A 13,983-nucleotide genomic window follows, 5' to 3' on the forward strand; every position below is an offset into this window, starting at 1 on the left:
GCTAAGGTTACATTGGAACACTAATCTCAGTAGTAATGCTCAGTGCCCTTTTAGTTAACTGTTTCCTATGTTGAAACAAAAAATGTAGTTAGCCCCTTTATCTTTAAATTTATTTTAGATCTTGAAAGCTGTTGAAAAAAATTGTAATTGTACGGTATCTGTAATAACTTTTTTTTGGGAACAAAACAAAGAAGACCCATATTAAGTAGAAAAATAGAGGAGGCTTGAAATAAAAAGTTTTTGTTCAAAGTAAAAGATTGATTTTTAAAAAAATTGTTATTAGGATTTAATAAAATGCCTGGATCTTAATGCTGAGTATAAATGCGTACAAAACTACTTCCTAAATATAATTAAGAAAAGCTGGCAGCCTGTTTCTCATCCCAGCGTGTAAATCATGTCAAAGGGTGTAGTCTGCATTTCACCTGCTTTTCCTCATAGGACTTGTCAAGTCTGGAAAGAATCTTTCGGAAGTAATGTAAAATGCTTAACCTCCTGTCCACAAGAGACCTCATGCAGATGAATTCTTTATAATGCTGGGCTTTGATCTCAGCTTCTTAAAGAAAGGATAAAATAATTTTGTTACATTTTGTGAAAACTGAAAGACTGCAGGGTCTGGTGTACAGAAGACATTTATTACAGTAAATAAGACTGCTTCTAAGTTCTTCCATAATAAATGTTTTCAGATTTTCACTTGATTAAAGTATGTGTATTCCTAAACTTTGTATTAAGCCAGAATTGAAGGGTTAGTCCTTCGAAAGCTGCTATTTCAGTGATGGATGGTTTAGATATGAATGAGCTGAACTATACCAATAGATTTCTATGTTCTGCCCATTACAAAACATGGCATATTTCTTCTTCTGCTCTAGGAGAACTTTAATTATATATAAAAAAATTTAAGATCTCAAAGTATTAGTGATTATCACGAGTTCAGATATCTCCCCAGTCTTTGGCATTGGAATACCCGGGGGGGCTTCAACACCAGGTGAGAACCCTTGAGCATGCTGAAGTCCCCCCTGTGAGGAGATTTATTCAGCCATAAATAACAAATGGATACCACACTTCACCACCAAACCTGACCCACTATATCTATATTGTACAGTCTAGTGTTGCTATTCTATCCCAAGTCATTTCAGCTTTATCTAATTTATTTTGCTCTGATTATTTTTATTTTATTTTTTAATATATATGGTATCCTGATGCTGTAGAATTATATAAGAGGTAAAGCAGTGCATAATTTTGTCCTACCCATTATGGGTCTCCTGGAAACAATGAAAGCAGCTTCTTGTATTTAGATGGATTTGGTAAAGAAATAATAGTCTCTTTCGTTATTATATTAATGGCCCACATATGTACTTCAAAATAATAGATTTTCTCTTTCAATTACATCAGCTTCTCCGTCTTGGCTTGCTGGACTGCTGTATATTGAACAGATTCAACCTTAAGCTATGCGGAAAAAGAAACTTAATGGCAGAGGAGAGCCACTTGATCAGACTACTACTCGTCTATAAATAGAAAGTGATTTATATATCTTGCAGGTAGACTACATCAAACCAGCAAGTCCTGAGGGATTTACACTTCCCATTCATTTCCTTATACATTGTAGACTATGCATAAACAAAAAGAGACACACAGAAATCAGTCAGCCTAATAAGAAGTGGCAGCTGTCTTCAATAGAACAGCCAGAGAGGAAACATTAAGTATGGCTTTAAAAGGAATGGGTTTAATATTTTCTGTGTTGAATGTAAGTTTGAAACTACGGTACATCCCTATAGCTGCCACAGTGCAAAATGCATTGATATTTCTTTTGATCTACTTGCAAATAAGTCTCTAAGGAGTATCTGTAACTTCATTTGAACACTTGTCTAGTTAACACAAGTCTAGTTTGACTTACTGTAAAATTCAATGTTTTCCTAATTATTAATATTGTTACCAGTAATACTGAAAATAGAAGTATTGTATCACTCCTTGTTTTTGGTTGTTATTCTTTCTGCATATAGTTGGTAGAGTTTTACTGTGACTTTGTCAACCCACAAACCTTAAAATGTAAGTGAATTTTAGGACAAAGTGCACCTATCCTTTTTTGTGACCCCTCTTTTTACCTTAACTATCTCACTAACCCTCCCAAGATGCATAGTTAAAGTATGTATATGTCAAGCCAGACTTTTTTTCTACTTTTGTAAAAAGTGGGAAGACCTCTTAAGGAGTTTTTACTGGGGCTTGTTTATGTTAAGTATACAAAATGCTTTTTTTTCATAATTTTATGTTCAATCGATCTATATTGATCAATATATAAATCATTCCTTTACACTCATCGTCAGTTGTTCAATATACCATCCACTAGTTACAAAATGGATCTGTATTACATTTTCACCATAATAGCTAACCAAAAGAGGAAAAAATATCCTATGGAGGTTTAATTTAACGCAATTCTCTGTTTAGAGAACTGACTGTTGACTGTGACACAAAATGTGGTTTTAATTCTATACAATGCAACTAAGCAACAAAAGAAAAAAACTTGCATGATCAATTTATGAACAACATTTTTATACAGATTGTAGGGAAATAAAAAAAATGCAAGAGGGACAAAAACAGAATTGGAAAAAACACGTTTCCAGCTTTTCAATGTAGAGCTAAAAAAGCTAGAAGTGTAAAGGCTAGGCGAGTAATTATAGTAGTTTTTATGCTGTTGGGTTTGTGACTTTTGGACTTCCTGGTGAAAATCAAGTTAGGCCTTGGGCAGAGAAAAGAAGCAATAGGCAGAGGGTCTACATTACATGGTTGGGGGTGGGGGGCTATGGAAGGGAAACGGGAAGAAGAAGGAAAGATTATCTGATAGATAGTGGTCAGTTGATGGAAGGAGATAGTAGAAGTTCAATAGTGGGTGGTGGTCAGTTTGAACCAGGAAGCTGGTAAGAAAGGTTTACCCACCCTTATGCCCTTAGATTAGGATTTGGTAGCAGTAAATTAAAATATAGATTTTGGTCAAGGAGGGGCTGTTTTGGGTATTATGTTTTCTTTTTCATAATTTTGTCATGGTGGCACTGAGTGGGGGAAAGGTCCATAATAAAGTTGCTGACGGATAATGGGCATCAAAAAGAAGATGGGGACCCAATATAAGTATGGTGTCCCTCATTGTTGTGTTAGTGGATAATTATCTAAAACGATTATCTACAAAGTGTGTAGTGTTACTTAGAGGGTTTAAAATAGGGGCCAGTTGTTTAGTTAGAGCTATAAACAGTAACCCTATCTTGTGTACCATAGTCATGTAAGCATGGATTCCCTTTTATTGTAGAAATATTTCCTTTCACTTCCTGCTGTACGTTTGGGACAGGAAACAAAGGAAAATCACCCAGAGCACTTAAAAAACAAAAGAAAAGATAAGATCTGGGTTTATACCCATTCCCTACCTTAATAAAACTTTGACTTGAGGTTTATTATATTTATTTATATATATTTATTTTTCCTGTTTGTTTTGCCAGTACTCCAAATGTGAATTTAATATCATAGTTAGGAAAAAAAAATGGAAAACTCCTTACAGAAATTGAATTAAATTTCAGAATTGCTACGCTGAAATTGGGGTTGGATTCACCATATGACTTTCTTAGTCCAGTATCTGGAGTAGAAAGTTTAGAGAGGCAGTACCAAGCCTTAAAATGTAGTGATAACTTTTTAACATTTATGTAGCATATTTAGTTTTCCACTTATGCCGACATTTGGTCATTTAAGGTGCGTAAGTGTTCCTCCTAATCTGTTGTCTGTAATATTGCACATTTTTACAAGCACAGACAAACGCTGCCTATGGTAACTAGTCTGAACAATCCCATGAAGTAATTTAAGATCTAATTCAGAAAGAGAACTTTAGGGGCAGGGGGCAGGGTGTTATGGACTCAGATATCTTTAAAGTTCAGAAAATAAAAAAAACATCATTTTACAATCTCCTAACAGATGTAAAGCAGCTCTGCCCTCACAGCAGTTCACTTAACATTGTAAATTCTAGCCCTAATTTTTAGTAATGTAATCACATGACCCCCAAAGAGGTGAAGCTTAGCAAAGGGTCATTATTACTCTAAAGTGCCTAGGACATCATTAAATCTAAATATAGCAATGCAAGCAGTGTTGTAATTCCTGGTAAAAATAAAACTTGCACATATAATGTAGACTGAATAGAAATAAAGGAACCCTATATGAGGGTTTGTATTTTTCCAACATATTTTATAAAATATTATTATTATTATTATACTATTATTGTACCACTTAGATTCATTATATTTCCATTAAGCAACTATATGTGTGCTGAAAGAAGAATCAAAGAGGAAACACTGTATCAGCAAGATGCTATAGCAATTTCTTGCAGATCTATAGTTCTTCTATAACTAAACACACACTAAATGCAGGATAATTACACAGTTACACTGGTTGTAGTGGAATAATCATAATACCTTAATATTTCTTCACATACAACAGTGCTCTGTGCCGCACATTCTATTATAGCCTAATGTATTATAACAAGGATAACAAGAATATTAAAACATGGAAACATAGGTCCATTTTTGGATACAATTTTAACAAACGGTAGCATGTTGTCTGCACCGTCGTACAAGATCTTGCTGCTGTTGAATATCAATACTAATTCATGCCCTTGTTACTATGGGCTTTCAGAGATAAGAATACGTTTCAGGAGTTTGGACCTTTCTTTAAAAGAGATTATGGACCTCTTGCTGGGAGATAGAGAGATCAGGTTGAATAGTTATCACCCATTGAAGGATGTATAACATCTTGTGAAAATCTTTTTCTTAACATGAGTCTTTTGAAAGTGAACCTGGCCTGAACTGCCTTTGCTAGGAGTATCGCTGCGGTAGATTGTGTCAGCTATTTTGGAAAAATATCGGTCTTATCTGTAGAGACAAAATAGAAAATACATTGCTAGCATTTTATGGGAGAAAAGTGTAGGCAAAATTTTGTCTCATAAATCAGTTTTTTCATAGGCTCATTAAAGCTGATCTCCAGGCAAGCAACTAAATGCAGTTGAAATATGTGTATAGAATCTAATTAGCTGGCAAAAGATTTGTAAATCTGTGCAGCCAGTTATCTGACCCATCCAGCCCTGCCAGACAGCAAAGACAGATTATAGACCTCCATTGCAGAGCAGATTAGTCAGAAACAGTGGTCAAACATGCAAACTACTGTCCTCTTATGGGAAAATGTCTCCTGTTAGCATGTACTAACATAAAGCCTCAATATTGGAGATGTGGCAATGGTGGTGGTATATCACAGTGACTGTTAATAGAGCAATAACGTGCCTACCCTCATCATTCAAAAGATCAAAAAACAACAAAGACAGAGATTTAAGCAGGGTTTTTCGGCACAAACGATGTATTCAACATACATTAACAAAATTTGTAATAGGGTTTGTACATTAAAAAATACCACTGTATATAACTAGTGGTCAGGTATATTCATTGAAGTCATATGATTACTTAATACAATAAACAGTAATCAAAGGTTGGTTTGAACCTTTGGGCATGGTTGGGCATTCATTAAAATGGTATTTTTCAACTTTATGTCAGTCACTAAGCTAGGTGGAAATTCATTTTGCAAAATGAAGTTCTTTGTGCTTGTTCATAAATACGTAATTATGTATAGTAGTATTTCACCTTTGCAAGTGAACAGCAAATTATACTTTAGTATGTTAACCCCATTGACAACCATGACTGTGACTGATCTTTTTTGTCAATTTTTCAGCCTTTGAACGAGGACACTGCTATGAACCCTATATTCAGAATGGTAACTTCACAACAACAGATCCAACTTACAGCATGGGGACTATTGTAGAGTTTACATGTGACCCTGGACACTCTCTGGAACAAGGACCATCCATTATAGAGTGTATCAATATGAAGGATCCTTACTGGAATGATACAGAACCTCTCTGCAGAGGTAAGACAGCTACTTTATTTCTATGATTGAATTGCTGTAAGTTTATGTTTTTCAGTACAGCCAAAAGTTTGGCTTAAGGCGATGAAATATATGTTGTGTCTATTTGCTATGAAATACTGCACACAATATTTATAGAACCCCTAATATGTTATATGTCTTTTGTTTAATGGGTGGCCTTAGGTAAAAACATTTTTTTCTTTAAATTTTCTGATAACTACAAATCATTAATCCCCAAATCACTGGGCAGTGACTTTTGTAGGCTCTTAGCACATATAGTGCTATCACAAGAATAAAACGTGACATCAAAACTATCCCTTTTATATATTTTTGACAAATCTTATTAAGTTAACCTGTTACACAGTTGGGTAATGCTTAATCTAGAGATATGGGCAGCTGAAGTTGTAGGAGAATATTATATTGCAATAGTAAAGTCGGCTTTGCCCATTTCTCTCATCCCCAGTGTTTTCTTTTTTGGTCCTTTACTCTGATATTCACCCTCAATAGAGCTCAGGATGTAGGGGCAGTTAGTTCCAAGATTAATTGATTGGTATTTAGTTTGCTAAACAATGTTCTATAAAGATTGCATATTTTAAAAAAATAAAATACTTATTTTCATTTTACCTCCTATAGTTTTTAATCTCAGTGCTGTTTATATCCTGCGGCCATTTCCACTCCATAGGCATACAGTGCATCATACCTGTGTAAGCTGTGATAGTACAATCAGGAAAACAAGGGGAGAGCTTTATCACCCTATGATAGGCAGTGCCCAAACAACGAATTTGAAGGCATTATCATTATTTTTAATGAAAACTGTAGTTCCAAAAATAATCAAAATTACCATTGAAATGATATTATCATGTTTAGGCTTTATGTTAAATGATCTGTTAGTGATCAATTCCCTTTATTACTTTAATCTTTCTATATCTTGCAATACAATATGCTCTGTTATAAATACTTAGATCTGATTTACAAATGAACCAATTAAGTGACTGATTTAATTTAATAAATGTAATAAGACTTACATTAAATTCCATCACAACACTTTATAAAGGCAACAGAATGAAAAGAACAGTTCAATGGCCATTGACAATAAATGCTACCTGTGTAGCTATTTATTAAACATGAACACATGGTAGGACAAATTCAGGCAACAGTTGCATATTCAATGTAGAACTGCTGCTTTGTCTATATGATATATGTTTTAACATCTTTACCATGTCAAAGTGTTGTACACTGTCTCATATTCTTTATCAACTGTACCTTGGAAAACTTGTTGAGGATCTGATTACTGTCATCTGAATTCCTCTAGCAATGTGTGGTGGGGAGCTTTCTACCCCAGCTGGGGTTATTCTCTCACCAAACTGGCCTGACTTGTACACAGAAGGAGAAGACTGTATATGGAGAATCCATGTGGGAGATGATCGAAGAATATTTCTTGATATACAGCTGTGAGTATTGCCAAAACAATTTTATATTCAATTTTTTTTATTGCAATATTAACTGACTATAATTTGTCAACTTTGAAAGGTTATAAAACTTTGATCAAGTAAAGCACAAGGAGGTTTTGTTATGACCATTTGATCTTTCATGACCATTTTAGCAAGATCTTCCATTGTACCTTTCCTTTATGTCATCAGTGACCAATTTCCTACACTCTCCTTATTTTTCATTGTGTATATTTTGATCAATCAATTTGCTAAATCTTCCAAAAAATGTTCTATCTATTTTCAACAAAGTCCCATTATACACACAATCCCAAATCTTCAGTAGCATATGCACAGCTTAATATTGGCACTGTATAAGAAGAAATCGGTAGAGCCAGCACACAAGGGTTCACTCAAACTACAGATTTACAGTACAATCTTTCATATACCACCAAGCCTGCTGCTGCTCTGAATTATTTTCCACTGACATCAGTTGGCTGGTCACCTTTACTTCAAAGGTTATGTGCTGCAGCCATTTGTAATGCACATTCGTTCTCAGCCCAGCAAAAAAACTAATGAGATTTCTTCATCTCAGCCTGTAAGGTAACCAACCATGCCCCCAAAACCTCACAATTTTCCACAATAATTATTTTTTAATTTCACTTACCAGCACATGTTCTCAATAGTGCTTCTGGCTCAAAATAGCATGGGAACTTCATTTAGTAGTTTAAATACTACTTTATTGAATTATTTCTGACTGATGTCTTCATTTTTGGATTAGGAAAGTTGGACTGCAAAACAATTCTAAGTTACTAGTTTTGTCTGTCTTCAGAACTGCTATTCTGTGGCATAGTTTAACAAGATGCTGGAAGTAATACATGTTTTTGGCCCTTATTGACATAATAGAATAACATAGCTGCTACAGATTTGTCAGCTGCACACCCATAATGCATATGGCCTGCTCCTCCACATCCCAAGGGTGTATCTTTGGATAGAGATTTAGCAAGTGTGGAGTCCATTTGAATACAGTGATCTCACTGTCATGTCCCAGAAACCAGTTTGTGATTATTTGAGCTTCATGGCATGTCAAGTTATCCTGCTGGAAGTGATCATATGATGATGGGTACACTGTGGTCAAGAAATAACAAAAATGGTCAGCAACAATGCTACAAGTAGGCTGTGTTGTGCATTTAGACACTTTTTTCTGTGTACCTTGGTGTTAACAAGGAGTTATTTCAGTTACTGTTACCTTTCTATTAGTTCAAAAAAGTCTAGCCATTCTCCTCTGACCTCTGGTATCAAGAAGGCATTTTAAACCAGAAAACTGATTCTTACTAGATATATTCCCCTTTTCAGACCCATCTCTGTAAACCCAAGAGATGGTTGTGCATGAAATCAGCAGATAAGCATTTTTTTTAAATATTCATATTAGCCCACCTAGCACCGACAACCATGTGACATTTACCGTCACCTTAATCACGCTTGTTTCCCATTTTAATGATCACTTTGAACTTCAGCAGGTCTCGGCATTGTCTCAATGCCTAAAACATTGAGTTGCTGCAAGCAATTAAACAAGAGTATCCCATAAAGTACTTTTTTTTGTGGTTGACTCACTAAATGAATAGAGAATAGTGTTGTAAATGCTCAGCTTGGGAAATAAATGTTTACCAATCTCAGTGCATAAGGTGAAATGCAATAAAAAGTTCTTGTTAACCATTTCCATATTAATTTATTAATTTCCTATTATCCGTATATATGGTTGTAGATACAGGGTGAACATTGCTTCACTATATGCACAAAGTATATTGTGATTGTTCCAGTTTTAGAGTGAACATTCTTTGCTCTGTTTTGCAATGATTTCTACTACAGCAACATTCATTTCTGAGAGTTATTATACACAACATGTAGTGCTTATCAATATATTGTTTCTTAATTGGTACCCTATTGCACACCGATACTGTGCTCCCTGTTTAGAAATGCACAAACACCAATTGTGTATATTGTAACTATATGTATATCTCTACTGGCTTAATATTCACCCAAAATGAACAATAATCACCTCCTTTAACCAAGGGCCTGGGCTTTCAGGTATACAGCCTAAAGCAACAGAAAGGTAAGTAGTTAAACACTTCTAATGTTGAGTCCATCCCAGGGAACCTGTTCACTTTTTTTATTAAGAAAACCTGCCACAAATATGAGTAATTCAACCTCGAGAGATAGTAAAAAAAAAAATACAAAAGCATTACAATTTCGGTGAAACCAGCATGTTAAAAGGATAAGTAATAGACGTGGTATGTAAGAAGTATTTTAAAAAGGTTTAACTTGGTTTAGCGGCTTATCTCAGTAGCATATATTTCTATATATTCAGTGACCTAAATCATAGGATCTGCCAAGTTTCAATTCTCAAAACAGGTTTCTAGGTCTCTAAACATAGTTTCTGATTGGTCACTGCAGGTTGGCACACATAACAGTGTTTCATTTTGTAAATAAAGCCAATGATCCTTAGGGGAAAAAAATGTAAAATTTTTATATATCTACCACAAACATTATGACTGTTCTAGGAGTAAGGTCAATTATATAATAAAGTCTCATTATCATTCTAGACCAAACTGCAGTCATACATTTATTCAACGCTGGCAGTATTTATCATTCAGCATATTAAATTATACTTTTATGTTTATTTCTGTCCTAGAGTTTTAGAAATGAGAAAATCAGTCTCCAGCTGAATTATAACTGAATAATTAACAATTACAGAGTTGTGCAAAAAGCATAATAAACAGAGGGGCACATAAATAACTGAATGTGGTTACTCAGTTGATTGCTGACTGTTGTTATTTATTGTTTTGGCATAAAGATCACTAGATATGATCATTAAAATGCTATTTCCCTTTCCTCCCCTGGAGGTTGTGGAGCCAAAGAATAGGCAGCCCATACATATCAATGCTAAATTCTTGGAACCTTGTTTTATTATTCAAGTAATAAATAGAAAGTTCTGAAATATGCTAAAGCTTACTATGTATGTATTTAAATATGTTGTTAGTAGCATCCAGTATCTGCAAATAAATGTTAAAATTGTTAATGCAAATGATAAACTATACTACTGTTATTTATGATAGTTTATCCATTTTGAGTTATAAGCTATAGGGAATTATTGGTTTAAGAGGTCATGTTATACAATAAAGTATATTTTGCAAACTGTAATATAAGATAATTATTTATCACTATCAAAAATGGGGATAACAAAGTTATTTTTCTGAATACTTCCTTGTACCAATAATTTTATTAGTGGTGAGTCAACACAAGGCTTTTTTTCTTTCCTTCCCATCTTTTTATTTTTGTCTGAAAGTAGAAATTCCACATGTTTACAAAACTTATTTATATATGCCACAGTGGTTTACAGAGTCTATGGTCATTTATGAGTTATGCCTGCTGGATTAAGAAGCATTATTTTAACTATTCCTAAAACAAATTGAGCTAATTCTAACAAACAACTATTGTACTATATAAACCTAGGTTCATCCAAGATGTCTCAAAGCAAGATATTCTGAGATATTCTCTATGACTTACTCTGTTATGTTTTCTCTGTTATGTTTTCTTGTTCTTGCAGAATGAACCTAAGCAACAATGATATTCTGACCATTTATGATGGAGATGAAATAACGTCAAAAATTTTGGGACAGTTCGTTGGAAGCAGTGGCCCTCAGAAACTTTATTCGTCATCCCCTGACCTTTCAATTCAATTTCACTCTGATCCAGCGGGGATGATCTTTGGGAAAGGACAAGGATTTATTTTGAATTATATAGGTGAGCAGTTCCTTTTATTATAAAACAGCAGCCCTAAAGACTGCGCAGTAAAGAAGGTATAAAAGTTGATATCTTGCCACACAACCTCACTCCTGACTTGAGTATAATGATCTTCAGTGAATGATGCCGCTATGAACAAGTAATGATCAATGATGACTCCAGCTTACAAAGTTTTCATTATCTATAAAATATAGGACATATCTCAGTAGTTCAACTTGACTCTTTGTAGTCTTTTACAGTCATAGACACCTCAGAACCCACCCTGCCATGAGCACTCTAGTTGAAGATAATTGCAGTTATTGTAAGGATCATCTCAACATATACATTTGCATATATATATATATATATATATACATATATATATATATATATATATATATATATATATATTTAATATACAGTTTGAGATTATATTATAATATATTATTTATAATAATTACTTTATACATATATATTCATTCACTTTTCTGCAGTATATCAGTCCCTTTATTTGCAATAGGTATTCTAAACCAACTTGCTGAATTCAGAAAGCATATCCATTTTTTTCTTTATATTTCTATCCTCATAATTCTGTTCAATTAGTGACCTTATATTACCATATTATAACCATTATTGCAAATTTGCAACATATTCAGAAAATCCTAGTAGTTACTATTGTTCTCTAGCATAAATAACCCAAGTAAGCATAATATAAATGTAAAATCTGCAGGCCATTGTACTTCACAGTAGGAACAAAAAAAAAACATTACATTAAGAAAAAAATAGTCAAAGCATACGTCACCTGTTCCAGGAGGAAAGAATGTTATAAACACTCCATTTGTCAACCTTGAAAGCTGCATTCATGTCTCATAGATCTAGTGATTCTAAGATTAAAGAAGGTAATTTTGCAAGTCCGTAAATCACAGAATTGATAAAAGATAACAAAGTTGATGTAGAGTTAAATAAAGATGAAAAAGCTGCAAAGCAATCAATCAAAAGAAATTATCGTCAAGTAGTGACATCTTGAATCATAGTAAGCTGTAAGCTATACAAAGTAACACAGAGTTCATTTTCTTTGATACCAAGGCAATTGGAGTTCATATCTGCTTGGGACCATGCCTGTACCTTGCAGTGAATGTTTGGAGAATATCGGATTTGCTGCTTTATAAATATATCCCTATGTGATTCACTTTTTTTGTGACCTAAAAAATGGTTTGTTGCAATTTAATTTTGCTGCTCACTCCTTATTCACTAAAATATAATAATTTCCTAAACCAGTGGGTATAAATGAACAAAAATCTACTGCTGACAATTTGATTTGTGATCTGTTTAATATATGTATCTATTATAGTTTTCTTGTTTTCGGCACAGGGGGGAATGCTCCTTGTTGTGTTTGAAGGATTTGGTGGTGCCTTGTGGTGGTGGTTCATTTCAGTGTTGGAGAAAGGCCATTTGTATTGTCTAGGTTACCTTTTTACAGTTGGATAAGATATTGTTGTATGTTTGTGCCACCAGCTACACTGCCATGTCTGTCAGTTATGGAACTTTGTGATGGGTTATCAAGCACTTGGATGATAAACTAGGCTTTTCTTATTCTCTTTTCTCTGTGAGCTCATAGAGAAGGTTTAGTATGAAATGGAGAGCTAAAAAAAGAATAAAATAGCGGTGTTAAAGATTTAACCATAGCACCAGACAAAAAAAAACAGCACAAATAATTTCTTCTATGTATTTATTATTACATCACTAATTGGGTTTTATAAAACACAGTCAGTATAGGTACTGCTTTTGACATGGAGTCAGCCTTCTAAAATTCTGTATTCAGCAGTGCATAGATATGAAAGAGAAGAAGCACAAGGAGCCAATCAGTTGTGCTGTAGTGCAAGGATAGGAGGAGAGAGAGTGACAAGGAGATGAGCTAATCAGTCTGCTGCTTCTCCTGTGCCGTCACAGGATGTGGGAAGGACAAGGCTGACTATATCAGTTTTGTTACTTTAAATGTGACACATTCATTCATTTACAAAGTTGACTCCTAATGTATGGTATAGTAAGGGGACACTTGAGCAGAATGCAGCTCAAGGGAAACATTGTAACTAGTTAATAAACAAATCATTCAGATAACATGGAAGGAATTTCTTAAAGCTGTAGATGGTATTTATTTTTTATTGATTACAAATAAAATAATATAATAGTATTCCTGGCTGAATAATAAAAGACAGGGTGGCAGTGAACATGTGGGTCTGTCCTTTTGCCCTGTCCACCAGCATTACCAGACCCCTGCCTTCCCCCAACCTGCCTCAATGGTGATCTGATAACTGGTGGGGAATGTTCTATAAGTAACAGGTGCAACAAGCACAGAACCACATAATATTGAAGCAAAGCAGGGAAATGCGTACACTAGAGATCATTTAGCACAGCTCTCCAGTGCAAAAAAAGACATCTATGTCAGATAGGAGCGTCCTGTATTGAATGGCTGTGCTGTGTACCTGTTTTATTGTTCAGCTGTCATGGAGAACTACAGAACCCTTCTATGGTATGGAGGAAAAAAGTGTTCTGTAGTCCTGTCCTCATCTAAGAGTTGGGGGTTAGAAACACTTTATGCCCTATCTGTTTACCCTGACTGTAATAAAAACATATTTTATCCAAAATTTTACCAAAGTGTCACTTTTCTTACAGTGGGGGCCAGCTGAAAGCTACATTTTGATAAAGCTTTGTATCTCAGACATGATAAATAGATTTTAGCTATGCAATGTATCTGCTTAAACTTGTTTTTATTTGATTTGCTTTTTATTTAACTCAACAGCAAATATGAAATCATTGTTGATGGAATCATTCTAGATGC

The 13,983-nt window shown here is 34.3% G+C and overlaps 1 protein-coding gene across 4 annotated transcripts in view; it reads left to right on the forward strand.

The window, feature by feature from the left end:
* SEZ6L (seizure related 6 homolog like) overlaps positions 1-13,983 on the forward strand; it is a 227,342-nt gene that overhangs the window by 173,753 nt on the left and 39,606 nt on the right. For all 4 annotated transcript variants that reach the window (XM_072415423.1, XM_072415424.1, XM_072415420.1 and 1 more), the window contains 3 exons: positions 5,743-5,937; positions 7,247-7,385; positions 10,969-11,165. In XM_072415423.1, coding sequence (XP_072271524.1) covers positions 5,743-5,937; positions 7,247-7,385; positions 10,969-11,165 — 531 coding nt within the window. The remainder of the gene's footprint in view (positions 1-5,742; positions 5,938-7,246; positions 7,386-10,968; positions 11,166-13,983) is intronic.

This window comes from Pyxicephalus adspersus, chromosome 6 (assembly GCF_032062135.1).
Source record: "Pyxicephalus adspersus chromosome 6, UCB_Pads_2.0, whole genome shotgun sequence".
Classification (NCBI taxonomy): Eukaryota; Metazoa; Chordata; class Amphibia; order Anura; family Pyxicephalidae; genus Pyxicephalus; species Pyxicephalus adspersus.